The 18,615-nt window shown below is 55.9% G+C and overlaps 1 protein-coding gene across 5 annotated transcripts in view; it reads left to right on the top strand.

Moving 5' to 3' along the window:
• Positions 1-4,915: 4,915 nt before the first annotated feature.
• Positions 4,916-18,615, top strand: part of KCNQ4 (potassium voltage-gated channel subfamily Q member 4) — a 52,772-nt gene continuing 39,072 nt past the window's right edge. For 4 of the 5 annotated variants that reach the window (XM_084784878.1, XM_084784880.1, XM_084784877.1 and 1 more), the window contains exon 1: positions 4,916-5,498. In XM_084784878.1, the coding sequence (XP_084641004.1) occupies positions 5,185-5,498 (314 nt within the window). In that variant the 5' untranslated portion in view covers positions 4,916-5,184. The remainder of the gene's footprint in view (positions 5,499-18,615) is intronic. The other variant, XM_084784879.1, reaches the window with a different exon arrangement.

Here is an 18,615-nt window from a genome sequence, read left to right as displayed (position 1 = left end):
CTGGACTCACTTTGTAGACCAGGTTGGTTTTGAACTAACAAGGATCCACCTGCCTCTGCCTCCTGAGTGCTGGGATTAAAGGCGTGTGCCACCACGCTCGGCTTCCATACCTAATATTTCAAGAAAAAGTTGCTATCGATGTTTGATGAGGTTTGAAGTCAAAAATGAGGAAGGCTCCAGAAGCCTGAGATAGCTCAAGACCAAGCTTGCCCAGGAAGTACTGCTCTTCTGTCCTTCTCAACACTCACCAAGCCTCTGCCTCCTGTAAGACTCCCTAAATTTCCACCTCCCTCACCGGATATCAGCCAGTCCTTTTCTGAATCCCCTCCCCTGCCCCTCATGGTCGTCAGTCCCTCCTACTCTCAAAATCTGCCTCCTAACATAACTTCTTTATTTTGCCAGGAAAGCTAGCTAGCTACCCTGCTTCCTTGCTTGCTTGCTTGTTTGTCTGTACTGGGATTTGAACTTAGATCCTTGTACATGCTAGGCAAGCACTCTACCACTGACTACATCCTCAGTCCTGATTTTGTGTTTTCTTTGGATGCGAGGTCTCACTAAAGTTACTCAAGCTTGCCTTGCGCTCCAGCGCTTGTGATCTTCCTGTGTCAGCCTCCTGAGAAGCTGGGATGGCAGTCCTGGGCCTCCAGGAGACACCTGGTGACTCAACACAACCCTTCCTCTGTATTCCGACAACAGCTCTAATGTTCCAGGGACTCTTGCTGCTGCGACCACAGACCCTACCTGCCAGGAGGCCACCCAAGGCCAAGGCCAGCCCTCCTCCCTCAGCTAGGGAAGGAGGAAGAGATGCAAGGGCAGAAAAGGAGCCTGCGTGTTAGGAAAAGATTTGACCTTTGTTTCCACACCTGTCTCTGTCTTTGTTTTCTTCAGGTGTGTGCCCCCCCATCCCCACCCCCCCCCACCCCTGCGCCTTAAGATCAATGGGGGATGCTCTTGCCCTGTGAACACCTGAATGGTAAGATAAGTGTCTTCTATTTGTACAGCCCTGGCTGACCTGTGGCTTTACGCATTATTGTGTCTAGCCCTCCTCAGGCCTCCTCAGCTCCGCGCCTAGGCTCAGGCCCCATCTGCTCTCAGGGCTCTTCCGCCTCTGCTGCTAGCCACATGTCTTCTTCCTTCCCTGTGCCCCGGAACACCTTCCCCATCCCCCAGGCCCTACCACTCCATACATACTGTAGCCTAAAGCTCTCGTGGGCAAGTAAGTCTCCACCCAGCCTGAGGCTGCCTGACAGGCCTGACTCTCCTGAGCTCCAGGCGTGTTTGCGGAGGTGCTGAAGGAGAAGGGAGCGGCAGTCGCGCTGAGGGTACATGATAAGAGAGAGCTCTTCTTCTCCAGGTCTTCTCCATTCCAGCCCCAAAGAAGGCTCCTTCTGTCGTTGCCCGTGGCACCTGCTCCTGCCTTGCGCCTCCAGCCATCCAGCAGCTATAAGAAAACTCAGAGGAAAGTCAAGTGAGGTGGCGCACACTGATATCCCCCAGCACCGGGGGGGACAGGCAGGTGGATTGCCACAAACACCAGACCACCTGGTCTACACAGCCAGCTGCGCAGGGGGAAAAAAATCAGATTGAGGAGAAATAGGCAGGCGAAGCCCCTCACCTCAACCATTTTTTTTTTTTTTACCACCTTATGATTCTGTCTGGGGAAAGAAGAAGAAGAAGAAGAAGAAGAAGAAGAAGAAGAAGAAGAAGAAGAAGAAGAAGAAGAAGAAGAAGAAGAAGAAGAAAAAAGACTCCTGGTGCTGACAGAGGCTGAAAACTGCTGAGGGAAGCCAACCCTCCCACTCCAGCAAGGAATCTGAGCCGTGAAGTGACCTGAGGTCATAACAGGAGTCAATACTAGGATTGAAGCTACCCCCAAGAACCAAGGTGCCAGCTACTTCTAGACTTCGGTCCTTTCAGATCTGGGCATCCTACCTCCTGCCAGGAGCCAGTGCTAGAGACCCAGAATGATCTCTTAGCATCTCTTCTCCCTGGCACTCAGCGCCCAGCGTTCAAGTTCTGGGAAGGCACGTGGGCACTGGCAGCCTGAGCTCACTTCCTGGTTGTATATGCTTAGGTGCGAGTCTCCCTACCTCTCGGTCCATTTCCCACAAAGCACAGGACTCTGTTCTTTGTAAAGGGTTAGGACCTGGCCAGTAGCTGGTGTTCGGCAAACGGGAACATCCACCCTCCCCTCCCCTCCTCTCATCAGTACCTGCGCCACCGATGGATGATGGAGACAGTGATGGATTACGGCAGGCTGGGGAGATGGCCTCTTCTTATACTGCCCTAGAAGCTGGGAGCCAGCGAGAAGCATGGGGCAGGATGTGAGCGGAAACAGAGCGGAGAGGCAGGGTTGCCAAGGAGCTGGGGTGAAGGTGAGGAAGTCATCGAGGGGTGGAGTCAGGGGATAGAGGATGAGGGGGCGGGGAGTCAGAGAATACCCCACCTCTCTCCAGTAGGGAAGCCAGGTCAGCTGTTTGCTCATAAAAGTGGCTTTGTAGATCAGGCTGGCCTCGAACTCACAGTGATTCGCCTGCCTCTGCCTCCCAAGCGCTGGGATTAAAGGTGTGCGCGCCACCACGAGGCCGGGCTTCATAAAAGCGTCTTAATCACTAAAGGTTGCAATGTAGAAAGGCCGATCTTTGTGAGGTCCTGGGAATCCAGGTGGGCACACACAGGAAGGCCACTCACTGAGTGACACTCAGAGTGTCCATCTGTCCTCTCTGCACTCTCTCCTCTGCCTCCTCCACACACTCATACACCGCAGCTCAACTTTGCCAGACCCTCCTGTGACCACCTCCCCTACCCCTCGGGAGGAACTGTCTCCCCACTCTTGTTAGCAGTGGACACGACCCTCCATGAGATGGCCTCTGGGACTTCTTCCGGAGGTGCCTCTGAAATCAATCTTCCATCCCGACAAGCTCTTACCTCCCCTCCCCACCCCAACCCTTGAGGGGGTAAGGTAGAGAGTTTGAGTTGCAGAAAGACGGGGAGACCCTCTCCCTGCAGAGTTGGGCTCACAGAAGGAAAGGAAGGTTGACAGCCCCGGCGGCGGCGTGGGAAGAGAAGCCTAGGTTCATAGGTGGTGCTGAACTGGAAGATCGGATTTCCCAGAACAGACCCAATTTTAGATATTCCGAGTGCTGATAAGGGCAACCTGAATTCAAGTTCCATTTCAGGCAAGATCAAAGCCTTAACAGACCCCAGCAGCCACTTTGCTTTGTGCAGTTTGAATCCCTGACTTGAGCCCCACCCACCCCTGGGCCCCTGATGGAGTCCTGCCAGTTACAGTCAGGAGAGGCAAGGCCACATATGGGGAGGGGGATATACTGGCTTCAGCTTATAGGGCCACATCTAGCACTGGCCCTGCATCCACAGTGGGGGCCCTGAGGTCTAGAAACCAAGCAGGCCTCAGTAGGTCAGGGCATGACCCTCGCAGGAGCACCAGGCCCCGTGCACTTCCTGCACCAGCCGCAGCGAGAGAGATTCAGGTCAGACCTCAGAATGCATCCCAACTGGGCAGGAGGGGAAAAGGTCACTAGGGGTTGGGGTACGGCTGGCTGCCGCGCCTAGCTAGGGGACCTCGGATCCTAATACTCCCTCCCGGCCCACAGCCCTCTCTCCCGCCCTCCCTCCCATTCGGGCGCTCAGCAGATCAATGCTGCCTTTGCTGACAGCTGAGAATCGAGCTCGCAGCCCGCCCTCTCCCCCCGCCCCTCCGGCTAGCTGTGTCCCCCGAGATCCTCCCCCGAGGAGCGAGGAGCGGAGAAGAGTTTGCTGTGGAAGCGCTTCACCCCGGGGCACGGCCTGCAGAGAGAGCGGCTGGTTTAGCCATCGCTTTAGGCTTAGCAAGAGTGAATGAGGGTTAGCAAACCCGAATCACCACCTAGCACAGGGGACAGAAGAGCGAAGGGAAGGGGCCGGCCAGCCAGCCCACGGCTGGAGGTGGATGGAGGTCAGGCTCTGAGAACTTCGTGCTGGAGAAAGTCCGGGAGGGATGCTATGAGCCTTTGGGGAGCTCTGTCCAGTCCCCCTAATATTGTCTCAGCGTTTACGTCTACACTTCCTACCAGCCCTAAACAAGGTCCCCAGGCTACAGAGTGGAAGAAGGGGGGAATCCCACTCAGGCGGAGATGGGGTGGGGAGATGAAGGCAGGTCCGTGATCAGGGAGAGGAGCGTCTCCTCAGCTCAGGGTGGTCTCCTTCCTCATCACCAAGAAAGGAAACTTGGAGGAGAGACGCACCTAGGCCCAGCTGTGAGCTACACCGCCCTACACATCTCGGTAGCTGTAGGACACCAGTCCCTTCAAGAAGCAGCGGGAGGAGCGGCAACTTCTGTCCCAACCTCTCTCAGCACTCAGCGCACTTTAAACACCCTGAACTGGAAACCAAGGGCACGACCCGACGGGCACACCTCCTCGCGCTGCACTGCCTGGCTCTGCACACCCATCTTCACTCTCATCTATCCATCCACCCACACTGAACCCACACAGACCCCCACAGCTGGCCAGCCACAAGTAGCCACTTCTTTGGACACACACACCTCCACTCCACCGTATGAGTGTCCCTTGAGCGACCGTAGCCACAACTCCACACTCCACGCCCCACTTTCCACAACCACTCACGAGGCGTCCCAATCTCCCTCCCCAGCGTCGGCCACCAGGGCCACTACTCGCACACGCCCGCCTTCGGGGCCCCGCGCGCTGCCTGCGCCGCGCGCTCTGGGCCGGGACACACCGACTGGGCGGACCGCGCGCCTTGCCCCGCCGCGTCGAGCGCGGGTCCCCTCCCCGTGCTCGCCTCTCTCGCTCCCTCCCGATTTGGGAAGGCGGCCGTGGGGCGGGCGGGGGAGGGGCGGGGCGGGGCGGGGGAGGGTGACATGTGAGCGGCGCGCCGGCGGCAGGTGGAAAGGCGAGCGGCATGGAGCGCGTAATAAGAGAGTTGGAGTCGGAAAGAGCCGCCCCAGTCGCCGGGGAAGCGGGCGGTCAGTACGGGCTCCCGCGGCCCCAAGGCTCTGAACGACCGCCCCCGGACCCCGCACGGCCCCGGCCTGACCCCTAGCCCCCGCCGCCTGCGTGCGCGCCCAGGGTCGCCTTGCCGGCCCGGGGTTCGAGCCATGCGCCTCTGAGCGGCCCGAGCGCGCCCCCGCCCCGCACTGCCCCGGCCCCCCGCCCGGCGCCGCCCATGGCCGAGGCCCCCCCGCGCCGCCTCGGCCTGGGCCCCCCGCCCGGGGACGCCCCCCGCGCCGAGCTAGTGGCGCTCACGGCGGTGCAGAGCGAACAGGGTGAGGCGGGCGGGGGCGGCTCTCCGCGTCGCCTCGGCCTTCTGGGCAGCCCCCTGCCGCCGGGCGCGCCCCTCCCTGGGCCGGGCTCCGGCTCGGGCTCCGCCTGCGGCCAGCGCTCCTCCGCCGCGCACAAGCGCTACCGCCGCCTGCAGAACTGGGTCTACAACGTGCTGGAGCGGCCCCGCGGGTGGGCCTTCGTCTACCACGTCTTCATGTGAGTTGGGGACCCCGCACCCCTTCGCGTGCCCCGGCGCTGACCCCGCGTGAGCCAGGCTTTGGGGGACAGCCACCCGGCGCTGGCTCCACCTCCTGCCCCTCCTGCCGCACAGCAGACCCTCAGCTCTCCCTCTCCGACCTGAGGCCACTTTTCTGCTTCCCAGCCTGACCTAACCCCTGATCTCCCAGACTTGACCCATGTTGCCCTCGTATCTGACCTCATCTGCCTGCTCCCCTTACTTTGATCCTGACCACAGAACCCTGCCGCTCCGTCCCAACATCTAGCCTCCTGCACTCCTCTGTTCTACCAAGTCCGAGCCACCAAAGTGGGGCTCTCTTTTTCTTTTGTTCATCTCTTACTGTCTTGTCCCAGGCACAGATGACCCTGGCCCCCACGTTTGTTTGTTTGTTTGTTTGTTTTTCCCTTCTCTCAGGCTCTGTAGCTATACTGTGTTCCCGCCTGGTCCCCTTGGTGATTTCTCTCTTCAGAAACAGGCTATCTCCAGCTCAGGGCTGGCCTCTGATTGTCTAGGTGTCTAGGGTTCCCATGGCCCTGACAGGCCGGCGTGCTGTTTCCAACTTTATCCCTATCTTTCTTAGCCTTGCCCTACACCCTCAACTTCGAAGCAGGGGAGACAGCAAGCTGCCCTGCCTGCCCTGCCGTGTCTTGTCCTGCCTTGCCCTGCAGGCTGGGCCCAGCTCTCCTGCCTTGCTGGCCAGCTGTCCTAGGCCTGGCTCTAGGCTTGGGGAAAAAGAAAGAAGAGAGGGTATGTTTGGAAACAATGCCGCTGTGGGGCCCTCCTCCTCCCTTCAGCAGGCTCCTACAACTTTCAAAAACACTGACCTCCCCCCCCACCTTGGATGTAGAGAGTGAATTTTGGCAGCTCAGAAGGCAGTCTTGGGGGAAGGCCTGGCCCAGCCAGGAACATGAGAGGCCCAGGCCATATCGGTTAATGGGCTGGGATGGGGCGTGCTGCTCTTGTGCCCTCTTAACTGCTGCCAGTTTTAGGGTTTCCTAGGCAGCCCACTTTGTCTACCTGGTGGTCACTTGGCAATCTGTCTGTCCGTCCGTCCGCTAGACTTGAGTTTCCCTTTGTGAGCTAGCTTGTCTGGTCATCTCTCCACTTGACTGCCCCACAGCCTTTCTGTTGGTCAGTTTCCATGCTTTGCAGGTCTATCCAGTTATTTACTTGGGTGCCTGTGTGTCCGTCTGTCTATCTACTGGCCACCTGCCTGGCCTGGCCACCCTTCTACCTGGTTTTTCTCACCTTTGTTCTAGCCTGTCTTTCTGCTTGTCCCATGTGCGTATGTATGCTAGCCTGCCTCTGCCCTGGGAGAATGGGGGGGCCACAGAATCTCAGGGGGAGGGGAAGCACAGAGGAAGAGAACTCTCTATTGACCATTAAGTATCTAGAGGTGGCAGCTGTGCTTTTGTGCAGAGCCCCCTTGGGTTATGACTCTGCAGGACGTGAGGTCAGGCTTTGGGTCCAGGTGAATAACAAGGAGCAGCCCACATCTCAGTGCACCCCCAAAGACCTGGATGAACGTCTGTCAGATACAGCTGTCAGATATAGCTGTACAGTTCAGTGCTGGTGGGCTTGGGGTTCTGATGTCCACACACACACACACACACACACGAGTTGCATGGCAGGCCTCTCATGTGCCCAGGGAGGCTATGACACAGGGCACAGCTGTGCTTTCCACAGGCTCCTCCCTGCAGGTGACTCTCCCAAGGCATAGCTGGGCCTGGAGAAGTCAGCTGGCACCAGGCTGGGCTCCTCAGCCCGCAGGAGCTAGCCTCTTGGCTCCTAGGACAGTCACTGGAGATGAAAGCAGCCTAACTGTAGCTCCTTTGGCGGAGGCTCTCCTTCCTCTCAGGAGCTAAATCGGACAACACCTTTGCCCCACATCCGGCCCTTTCCGGATACTGGGAATGCCCTGGCTAGGGTCACCCATGTCCTGAACACTTGTCTCCAGGAGCTCGGGGGGGGGGGGGGGGTTGGCGTCTCTTGGAGCTTTAGGGGAAGAAACATAGTGTGACATGTCTGGATGTTTAGAGATGCTGGGGAACTGGTCATGGATCTTGGAGGTCAAGGAGACTGAGAGTCCAGGAGCCCCTACCTATTGAGTGCTGTGTGACGTTGTGTTAGCTGCCAAGCCTCTCTGAACTTTAGATCTGTAGGTCATCAGAGTGGGCAGACATCCCACATTTTGGGCCTTTTTCATGGATGGCCAAGGACTGATTGAGAGGGAAAAATGAGGAATGGGTGTTAGCATTGGGCGTGGGGAGGGAACCTACACAGAAGTGTCTCCTGTTCCCTCTGAGTTCCAGATGTGGGGTTTCCCAGCCTCTCACAGGAGGGTCTTACCAAGAAGTGCTTGTAGTTGCACTTGTAGCCTAACTCCACACTCTTCAAGCCTGTAGGGGGGGGGGGGGGAGGCGGTGGCAGGCAGGGTTTAGGGTGGGGGAGGGGCGGGCATGCTATCCTCAATTAGGACCTGTTTTAAGAGACCCAGGCCAGCACGGGTGGGGTCCCCACAGAAAAGCCTAGGAGAGAGGACTTGGGAAGGAGAGGACTGGGACACCTTCCTCACACCAGCTAACTGGACCCAGGCAGGGCCTGGACTTTCCCTGACACCTGGGGATGAAGAAGTGAGCGAGCCTCTCTTGCTGTTTTCAACTGTGCTTCTGGGAAATGAGTGCTGCCTGTCCCGTCTTCTCCTTGTAAAGACCAGAGTGAAGGGTCCCTGGACCCTTCTGGGCTCCTTCTGTCTCTAGGCCCTTAGTCCTGTCACTTTGCCCTTTACACCCCCAGTGCCCTGGCCACTGGCATGTATCTCCCACCCTGCCCGGGGAACCCCGTTCTTAGCACTTTAGGAAGCAACAGAGCCTGCTGCCTCCCCTATGCCTACTGTCCTGGCCACTCTTAGGAACTCACCACTCAATCCTTGCTCCCAGCCCCTCAGCAAAAACCTCTCTAAGTGAAGGTTTAAGGCTCTGTAAACATCCTCCCTCAGCCTTGTCCCTGGGGTCAGAAACTGTGGGAATGGGGAGAGAAGGAGGTGGCCATAGCTCCCAGGGCCTGTATGCTCCTAACCTTGGAGTTCCCCCGACGCCCCCTGCCCCTGACCTTCTACCCCAAGCTTGTGAGACAGATCATAACCCTGGGCTGGAAGTAATCCCAGCGCAGGACACCCAGACCAGGTCAGTTCTCACATTCTGACTGCCCCACTCCGCCTCTGAGAAAACTAAGGCTCTCGAGAGCAAAATCATGTGACAAATTGGTAGCGGATGCAGAGGGCCAGACCTTGAGCCCAGACTCCCTGTCCAGAACCATTCCCTCTGCTCTCTGCGGCCACCTGGTGTGGCCCTTGGAGTTCAAACTGAGATTTCTGACTTTGAGCAGGCACACACCTTCCCAGCCTGGTGAGGCTGGCTGGGTTATCCCCCCCCCTCCCCAATTGACAGACGAGGAAAGTGAAACCCAGGAAAGGCCTTGCAGTTCACGAGGAAGAGACTCAACCCAGCGCTGTCATCTGCTGACCTGGGTCATCCGCTGGGTCAGGCCCCATGCCCTCTGGAGCAGCACGCTCCATCTGTGTCCCTAGAAGCCAGCACACCTGCAGCCAGGGGCCAGTGATAAGATTTTACAGAATTGAGTGGCAACTGCTTTCTGCTTCTGGGCCACTTAATCTTTGGTTGTGGGTAACAGGCCTTATGTGTGCTGTACTCACTTCAGCCCTGACACAGATGTCACACACACACACGCAGCACTATCCAGGACATCATAACCTGATGTCCCACCTTCTCGCTGGCCGTGTCAGATCTGACGTGACGAAGGGACTCCCTTCGTGCGGCCTTTGCCTTTCCTTTCCCAGGGCCCGCTGAGCCCCTTTGCCCAGCCCTACTGTGTGTGGCTGGGTTTATCCAGGCATAGAACGGGACGCATTCCCCTCCAAGGTGACACTTAGCTTCCCAGACAGCAGTGCAGAAACCTGATGCTCTAACAACACCTTCGCTACGTGACTGGGAAGGACTCGGAGTGTGTGACCCGTGTGGCACTTTTGTGCCTCTGTTTTTCCTTTGTAAAGGAACGGGAGAGTGAAGACCAGCTAGTCTTCACTGGCTTCTTCTACCTTTTGCTCCCCCCCCCCCCTCCCCGGGCACTTGCTGCTGCTCCTTCTGGAATTCTCCCTCTGAGTCAGGTCTGTCTGTCCCACTCCAGCTTGTAGCAGCACGTTTCTCTTTCCCATTGAGGAAGTTCTGCTTGATGTCTGACCGCGAGCCCTGCTGCTGAAGAAGCCCATAACCACACAGTGTTGGAGCCCGACAGCCTTAAGGAGACAATTAGTCTTAGACTGGTGGCAGCACTTTGAGTGGGTGATTAATTTAAAGTTCTCGGAGCCATCAGTCACTGAAGTGGCCCCAGAGCTGGGGGAGGAGGCTCTGAGGCCTGCCCCGAAGGAACCCCGTGGGAAACTTTTGCCAACTCCAGTTTTCCCCAGTGCTAGAACTGGACAGCGCTGGTGCGGAGGTTGAGGGGTTCGAGGGAGACGGGGTGGTAGGGGGTGGGGGTGGGGGCACATTCCATTTCCCCAGAGCTAGTTCCACAGGGACCTAAGAGTGTGGACTCAGGCTCACAGATGGGGTTTGTCTCTGCAGCCGTCCTTAGCTTGGTTGCTTGGTGTCTCTGAGCTCCTGCTGTCCAACCTGAACAGTGGGAATCACAGCAGCCTCCTGGGTGGTCAGGGCCGAGGAGGGAGAGCAGGCAGGGCGGCACCAGGAACGAGCCGCCCTCCTTATGCGTATGGTCTTCTTACTGTCATCATTCTGCGCCTCTGGTGGGAGGTCTGACGGGGGTCCTGGGGTCAGCAGGGGAGTGTGTGTACTGAGCAGATGTAGGGGCGGTATTGCCTGTGTCGCTGGTGTGTCTGCCAGGCGCCAGAGATTGTGTCTTTGTGGGCTTCTGTAGAGCATCATCTCTTTTTAGATGAACCTCCCTATGTAGCCCAGGCTAGCCTCAAACTCCTAGGCTCATGTTCTCCTGCCTCAGGTGGAGTCAGTGCCTCCCTCCAAGGCTTTTTCCTTGCATCCTCTCAGTTAGTCCTCACAGCCACTGTGTCACAGGACAGTCATCTTCACACTGGGTGGGAAACGTCACACAGCTAGTGACGGGAGTCACTAACCTGAGTCTCTGGGCCGCTTATGGATTTGTTTCTTCCTTTGTGTCACAAATGACATCAGCTAGCACAGTGCTTTGCCAGGCTTGGGGAACCAGAGCCTTGCCTGCAAGGAACAGATGCGGGGGGGTGGGGAGGTCAGCTGTGGGGAGGCTGATACCTGAGTCCCCTGGGACTCTGGGCCTGCCTGTCTGTCTGTCTGTCTGTCTGCATCAGAGTGCCATTGTGGAGTTGAGGTTTGGCCTTCATGGTTCATCCCCCCACCCCACCCCACCCCCACCGGCCCACCCCTTACCTCTGGAACAAACAAACCCAGGGACCCATCATGGGAGGATGCCCATCCCCACCCCACCTTAGTCCTCAGCTTCGGTGCCTTCTTCTGCCAGATGGGCCCAGCAGGAAAGAGAAACCCACCTACTGGCATTGCAAACACAGAGCTGAGTTTTATGGTGAGAGGTGCTGCCGACTCAAGAGTCGGGATAGAAGAGGGGGCGTCTTGTAGTGCCTTCAATGGGGCCCCTCAGAAGACGGGGGAACATCTACAGGAGTACCCAGGAGGCACCAGTTCCCAGGGAGGTTCCCCAGGGCAGGGGAGAAGGTATCATCTGCCCTCTGAGGCCCCCAGGATTCCAAGCAGACTGGGCAACTCTGTCCCAAAGGCAGGATCTGGTGCCCCGGAGCTTGGCACTGGGGGTGAAGAGCGGGGAGGGGGGGAGCAGCCCCAGGCAGCAGACTAATTGGGCTAAGAATCCGTGGGCAGCGCCTGAGGGAGGCAGGCAAAGAGAGCAGAAAGCACCGTCATTCTTATCTCCTCCACAGAGAACTGGGATTGGGTGGGCGGGGTGGGGTCGGGGGTCTCTCTGGGCTACGGGCTGGAGGGAAATCACCTGACTCTTTAAGACCCGTGGACTAGGCTGGTATGGGAGCAAGCTTGCTGGAGACGATAAAGCTTGGTTCTCACAGAAACCAAAGGGATGGGAGGTCAGAGAGCAAGTGGGGCTGTCAGATAACGAAGAGGTGAGGAGGGGTTCTGTAGCAGGGGGGGGGGAGCTTTCCAAAATGTGGGAACCCGTGTCTGGCAGAGCTGAATATGATTTACTCCGATCATACTCATTAGGCAAAGGATGCACCCCTCCACAGCGTGGGGGACAGAGGGTAGACACCTACTTCCTGTGAACCTAACACTGGAAAGGAAATAAGACCAGGTCCTGCTAGCTCTGGAGTAAGGAAAGGGGTCTCTCCTGCATCTCTCTCCCCATCCTTCCTTGCGGCCCCTCCCTGGAGTGTCCATGTCTCTGCCTTTGGGTTTATTTTTTGCTGGGCTTGGCTGTCTCTAGGGGTTGGAAGGGGGGTGCTAGGGAGAGAAGGAGGGCAAGAAAGAGTGGCTTTGTCAGCACAATCCAGATGCTTCTTCTGCTCTGGCCCATCTGGGACTGACTGCCACCCTCTGCGGGAGGGATAGCCCCCGCCCAGGTGCAGCCGGGATCTGGAACCCCAGGGAGAGTCCTCCTTCAGAAGAGTGGGGTGGGGCGTACCTGCAGAGCTTCTCTGTCCAGTCCGTCCTTGCTGCAGAACACCAGAGTAGAGACCGCAGAGCTCCAGAGGACTCGAGGCTTGGACAGGCATATAGCTTTATTTCACAGACGAGGAAACTGAGTCGAAAGATAGGATCTGATGGCCCAGGACACAGCCCAGCAGATACGAGTTGTTATGATGTGTGCCATATATCCCCAGGGAAGGGGGCAGCCCCTGAGCAGAGTCACTCATTTCTCCTGCCAGCCTCCGCTTGACGTACTGGGACAAGTGGGATGCCGAGAAAAAGGGATCCTTGGTCCAGCAGAAGTGGGTGGGAGAGCGCACAACCTGGGAATGGAAGAAGGCTGAGTGAGCATGTCAGCAACTCCTTTAGGCTCTTTTTTATTTTTGGAGAGAGAGAGAGAGAGAGAGAGAGAGAGAGATATGCATAAATGACAGTTGGGCAGCACCTTTGATCCCAGCACCCGGGATGCAAAAGCAGACAGATCTTTTTGCGTTCAAGGCCAGCCTGGTCTACGTAGTGACCTAGAGTTCTAGGACAGCCAGAGCTACATAGTGAGATCCTGTCTAAAAACAAACAAATAAATAAAACCCACAAACCCACAGAAAGAAATTAAGTGACTTGTTCAACATCAACATGGCTGACAAGTGGTAGAAGCAGCATTTGAACCCAGAACAGGAGTCTTGGAACCGCCGGGCGGTGGTGGCGCCCGCCTTCAATCCCAGCACTTGGGAGGCAGAGGCAAGAGGATCGCTGTGAGTTCGAGGCCAGCCTGGTCTACAAAGGGAGGCCAGGACAGCCAAGGCTACACAGAGAAACCCTGTCTTGAAAAACAAGATAAACAAACAAACAAACAAACAAACAAACAAAAAACCCAAAACAACAACAGTCTTGGAACCACGTGTGTAGCGATCTGCTGTTCTGCCTTAGCAAAGGTCTGAGTTCAAGGACCCCCCTTATGTACTTCCTATCCCCCCGGGATGCAAGAGATTGAACTCAGGACCTTGCGCTGCTGTGCAAGCACTATGCCACTAGCCTCCCCTCCCTTTGGAGGATGGTGGCTCCTGCCTCCTGCCTTTTCTCTTTGCTCCTCTTCCTGTCTTTGGATTCTGGCCTTTGTCTTGGGTCCTTTCCTCACAGTTCAACTTCGGGCTCACAGTCCTGCGACATCATGTTACCTTTTTGAGGATAGTTTCCCCTTCAAGGTTTTTCTCCCTGAAGTTCCAGATAGTATCCAGAGACTGAACACCCCAGCCTGTCCCCCCCAACCAGTCTTCCATGCTGAATCCAGCAGCTTCCGCACCTCCAAACCCCAGACGAGAATAGCTAGGGTAAAGGTTTTGCGGCGCCCTTTCAGGGTCCCTTTGCCATAGGAACCACAGGGCCCTTGGTCACTGAGCTATGCAAGGAGCCCCTATTCTTTGGGAACTGTAGGCAAGGCAGATGAGGAAAGGAGCGCGCCATGCTTCCCGGGCGACTGCTCTGTAGACACAGGCTGCCCACTTCTTCCAGTGGCCGGCACTGCTCTTGCTTGTTCCTTTTCTGCTGACAGGACATGGAGACACACCAAGTCTCGCAGCCTGTCTGTGGCACGGGATTTGACTCATATTATGTGAGACCCTTAAGCTCCAAGCAGTTCTCAGATGCATAAGCAGAGCCTGGGTGGTTTTCAGTGGCCAAGGGAAAAACTGAGGAAAATAAGGACATTGTGGTGACTTTTTTCATTAAGTTAAATGCAGTCCGTTTCAACAACTGTCATAAAGTCTGAGATTATATGTCTTCTTTTACAAAGCGATGAGGTGGGGTTTTTTTTTTAAATGCCCTTACTTGGCAAAATAAGAAGCTGACAACCTTATGTAGTCCCTAAAGTGTTTTTGGAGATTTGACCAAAACATGAAATCCCCAAGAGTTGGGGCCCTATCTTGGCTCCTGAGCAACAGGGCCAGAGGATTTAGAAGAAACCAGGTAGCTGGACAGATTAGGGTCAGAGGAGCCCCAGGCTCCCCCCCCCCCCGCCCGCCTCTCTCTCTTACACACCCACACATACCAGAGGGGTCAGGGGAACTGTTTCCCGAGACTGACCTGAGGGGATTGGGCCAGCCCAAATCAGGAACACTGGACCAGGAATTTCCAGGCTGGGATTAGCTCCCATCTCTGCTTCTTGTGTAACACCAGGCAGGCCCAATGTCACCGAGGCACCGGTCTCTTTCCACCTCAGAACTACTGTTTCATCCTGCCTATCGCTCTTGCTCTCTGATGATTGACGTTTTGGTGAATTGTGAAGTGTTCTGAAGAATGGGGCAGTGTGCTCGTTTTCTTGTTTTCTTTCTTTCTTTCTTTCTTTCTTTCTTTCTTTCTTTCTTTTTGGTTTTTCAAGACAGGATTTCTCTGTGTAGCCTTGGCTGTCCTGGACTCACTTTGTAGACCAGGCTGGCCTCGAACTCATAGCAATCCACCTGCCTCTCTCTCCCCAAGTGCTGGGATCACAGGCTTGCACCACTGCACATGTCTTAGTTTTCTCATTTTTATCTTCCCATCACAGGCTCCCGCTTCCCTGAGGTCTTGGCCCCCTCGTCTCTCTCTCTCTTGCTGACTCTAGTGCGAGCCCTGAGATACAGCCATGGAGGAGCAGGTTGGCCCTGTAAGGACAGGTTAGGCCAGGGTAGCAATTCCTTTCTTGGGGGAGCCCTGGACCACAGCTCAAAGGCACACCAGGCTGAGGTCTTGGGAACACTCAGAGCCCGTATTTAGTAACAAGATCTTCGCCTGGTCTGTAACAGGAATTGTGCTAACTGGATTCCACATGAGTACTTCATGAGTCCCTAGCGAGATCCTTGTAAGGTAGATCTGTCAACATGCCCACTGTTTAGAAAGGGAAGCTGCAGCTTGCAGGTTAAACATGAGGCCCTCGCATTGACAAGAGGAAAAGGCAGGAAGGGATGAGTGTCGGAGAATGAGAACTTTCTAGGTTCAGTAGAGACAGGGAGTGTCTAGAGAGTCCGAGTGTGCAGGGGCCCTGTGCTGGGTCTGGATGTGAGCCTCATGCATGGCTGCTGCAGGTCAGGCTTGCAGTGGGAAGGCGAGAGATACATGCCTGCTGAGTGACAACCAGCTGCACCTCCCTTCCTGACGCTCCTCCCCCTATTCCAGCTCACAGTAACAGTAAAGATAATAATAGCGAGTGTTTATTGAGTGCTTACCAAAGGCCAGACAGACACTGCTCTGGAAACTTGCCTCTTTCTGGCTCAATGAAGTGATTCCTGCCGTTGGGCCCATGTTTCTGATGAGGTTGAGGCCCAAAGATGTTAGTTAAAGTCGCCTGCCTGGATGCTAGTAGCTGGGCCGGGACACAAACCTGAAGTCCAGCTTTGGAAGCTGTGGCCTCATGGACCTTCCTCGTCCTCACCCGTTGCTCAGGGTGACCGTCCTAAATAGCACTTTAACCATCAAGTTCAAGACACTGGGACTTGACTCATTTCTTCCCCTTCGTTCATCTGCTTTCTTTCAGGAAGTTTCACTGGCAGGTGCCCCCCCTCACTCCCCACCCTGGGAAGGGGGATCCCAAAGCCAGAAGCTGAGGCAGAACAGTGAATCAGGACCCCCACCCTGTCCCCTGGGGGACATGGATGCACTTTAACACTGGGTGATAAATGCCACTGTCCCTAGGTACTGCAGATCCTGTGGGATCCCAGTATAGAGTGGTCAAGTGTAGTCCCAAACCAAGCTAGCTGGGCAGCAGTGGCTTCCTGGAGAAGATGATGGAAGGGTCTGAGTGTGACAGGCAGATTTCTGTTAGAAATGCCTTTCTGGGACTCACCAAGACCTTGGTGGAGGAACAACTCGGAAAGGGACCCCCCCAGGATGCCATCCCAATGGGTCTGGTCTTCCTCTGTTCACCCCAAGACCCATATATCCCAGAGCACCCGTCCACAGCTGCCTACTAACTCTGCCCTGGGCCTGGCTGTCCCAACCTGGCCCGCAGCCCTGGGAACTTTGCCTGTAGGGAAAGCTCCAGGCATGTATGCAAACCCTGCCTTGGGAGAGGCAGCAAAGCTGGGGTATGCTTGGAAGCAAGGGGAGTGAGAGCAGGTCCAAAGACTGCTTGGAAAGGGCCAGTTGGTTTGGGACCGGGCTCTGTGGGTGTCCCCAGAGCAATGGTCTAGAGCAGCATCATGAAAATGCAAGGACAATGATGACAGTCCAGAGAAAGAGCCAGGGCCTAGCTCCTCTTTTCCTTCCTGCCTTACAGTCCAATGCGATGTGGAGATCACCAGTCTCCTAAGTCTGTACTGCCCCCCCCCCACCCCCCATAATACCCTTCCATAATACCCCACCCTGCCCTTCTACTAATGAAGAAACCAAGGTTCTAAACTGTTCTGGCAGAGACTGAGCTCATGTCAGCAGTAGAGCTCAGAGCAGACCTTGGCTTTAGGTAGCTGTCGCACGCTGCTCTGAGCCTTACCAGAGATTAGTGTTCAGCTAATCTCCCTGAGTCCTTAGGACAGAAGTTTCTCATGGTAGTGCCTCCTGGAGGACACGTTACTGCGCCAGCTCATACTGAGGCTGGGGATGTAGCTCAGTGGTACAACATTTGCCTAGCACGACAGATGACAGGGTCCTGTGTTCGGTTCCCAGCACTGAAAAAAAAAGTGTGTGTGTGTGTGTGTGTGTGTGTACGCACGTGTGTGTGTGTGTGTGTGTGTGTGTTCTGTGTCTGTCTGCCTGCCTGCCCGCCTGTCTGTCTGTCTGTCTGTGGTACCACCCAAGCATGAAGATCCAAGTTGGTACCCAGCACATGTGTAAGAAGGCAGCATGATAGTACAGTTTCGTAGCCTCAGTGTTGGAGAGGCAGAACGCCGAGGCAGCCGAGGCTGGCCTATAGCTTTGTCTAGTTAGCAGGCCCTAGACCCCAGTGAGAGAGACCTTATATATATATAAATAAGGTGGATGGCTCTGGAGGCTCCAGCTCCTCTAGACCTGGCCTCCCCTTCCCCCCACATGCTGCTGCGTGCACCCCTACCCATCCCAAGTGCTCCAGCATTTCCCCACCTCCTTCTGTTCAAAGACTGGCAGGGTGGGCTAGTGAGAAAGGCAGGGAGGGCCCCCAGAGGGGAGCTCTGTGTGACTCCGAGGTTGACCTCCACACGTAAACGCATACATGTGCTGATGCAAACATGTACACACACACAGTAAGCATATCTGCTCACACAGGCACACTTTGTTTTTTTTGATAGAGTGACTTATACAAAGTGGCTCAGCTAAGACTTAGCCCAGGTGTCTAGCTGTGATGGACACACTGCGCCACTTTTGAGTGCATATTAGCTGTTGTCCCAAGCAAGACTCATCAGACAGCTGAGCAGAGCTCTCTGTGTGTGTGTGAGTGTGTATGTGTGAGTGTGTGTGTTTGAGTGTGTGTGTCTGCGTGTGTGAGTGAGTGTATTGATGAGTGTGTGTTTGTGTCTGTGTTTGAGTGTGTGTTTGAGTGTGTGTGAGTTGTGTGTGTGTGTTTAAGCATGCGTGTGCATGTGTGTGCATGCATGTTTATGTATGTGTTTAAGTGTGTGTGTCTGTGTGTGAGTGAGTGTGTATGTGTGTGCACCTGCATGTGTGTGAGTGTGTGTGTTAAGCCAGCCTGACCTGCTGGCTGGAACTCAGCTCATCAACCCCATGCCCCGCCCAGGCCTGATGCAGCTGCTGCCCCATGGGGTCAGGCCTTCTCACTTGCCCTCCTGCATTCGTGGTCTTTCCCTTGGTCTGCGTGGCCGCCAGTGCATGATCAAGAGGGCACCTGCCAGCCCTTCCCAAGATGGCTTTGGCCATCTAATGCTCTCACATGACAGGCATGAGATGAACTGTGGGCTGGGGGAAGGGATTTGCACTCTCCTAATCTGGGGGCTGCAACCCTGCCCCTGTCTTGGCCAGGGCCGTGGGAGAGGTTTGTCGCTGCCCTATGCCCAGTGGCCCTAGCTAGATGCTGGCACACACCCAGCTCTCTGCTCAAGGCCTTCCCTGCCCTTCTCATACTCCCCACCCTGCCAGTCTTTGAGCAGAAGTAGGTCTTGTGGGGGGGGGGGTGGAATGCTGCAGCACTCAGGGCTAGAGGAGGCCAGCCATGGCAGAGAGGTTTATCACCTATGTCAAGCAGATGATCCGTTGGTTGGGGTGTAAAGTTGGAGTGTTTGGGCCTAATCCTGGGCCACCCCTTCCTGGAGAAATTTGGCTACAAGTCAGGGAGGCAAATGTGTGGGTTGCCCCCCCCCCCACTCTGGGCAGTAAACACAGCCGTCGCCTGGGAGATGGGCTCAAACATCCCGGCCCCCCACTGTTATTTATACCAGGGCTCCCTTCCTTCTCAGAGCCTGGTCTAACTCTTCAACCTATCCCTGAGCTTGAAGTC

The sequence above is a fragment of the Acomys minous genome (assembly GCF_964271855.1).
Source record: "Acomys minous genome assembly, chromosome: 6".
Lineage (NCBI taxonomy): Eukaryota > Metazoa > Chordata > Mammalia > Rodentia > Muridae > Acomys > Acomys minous.
The sequence above is the reverse complement of the archived record's forward strand: the minus strand, read 5'-3'. Positions and strand labels throughout refer to the sequence as shown.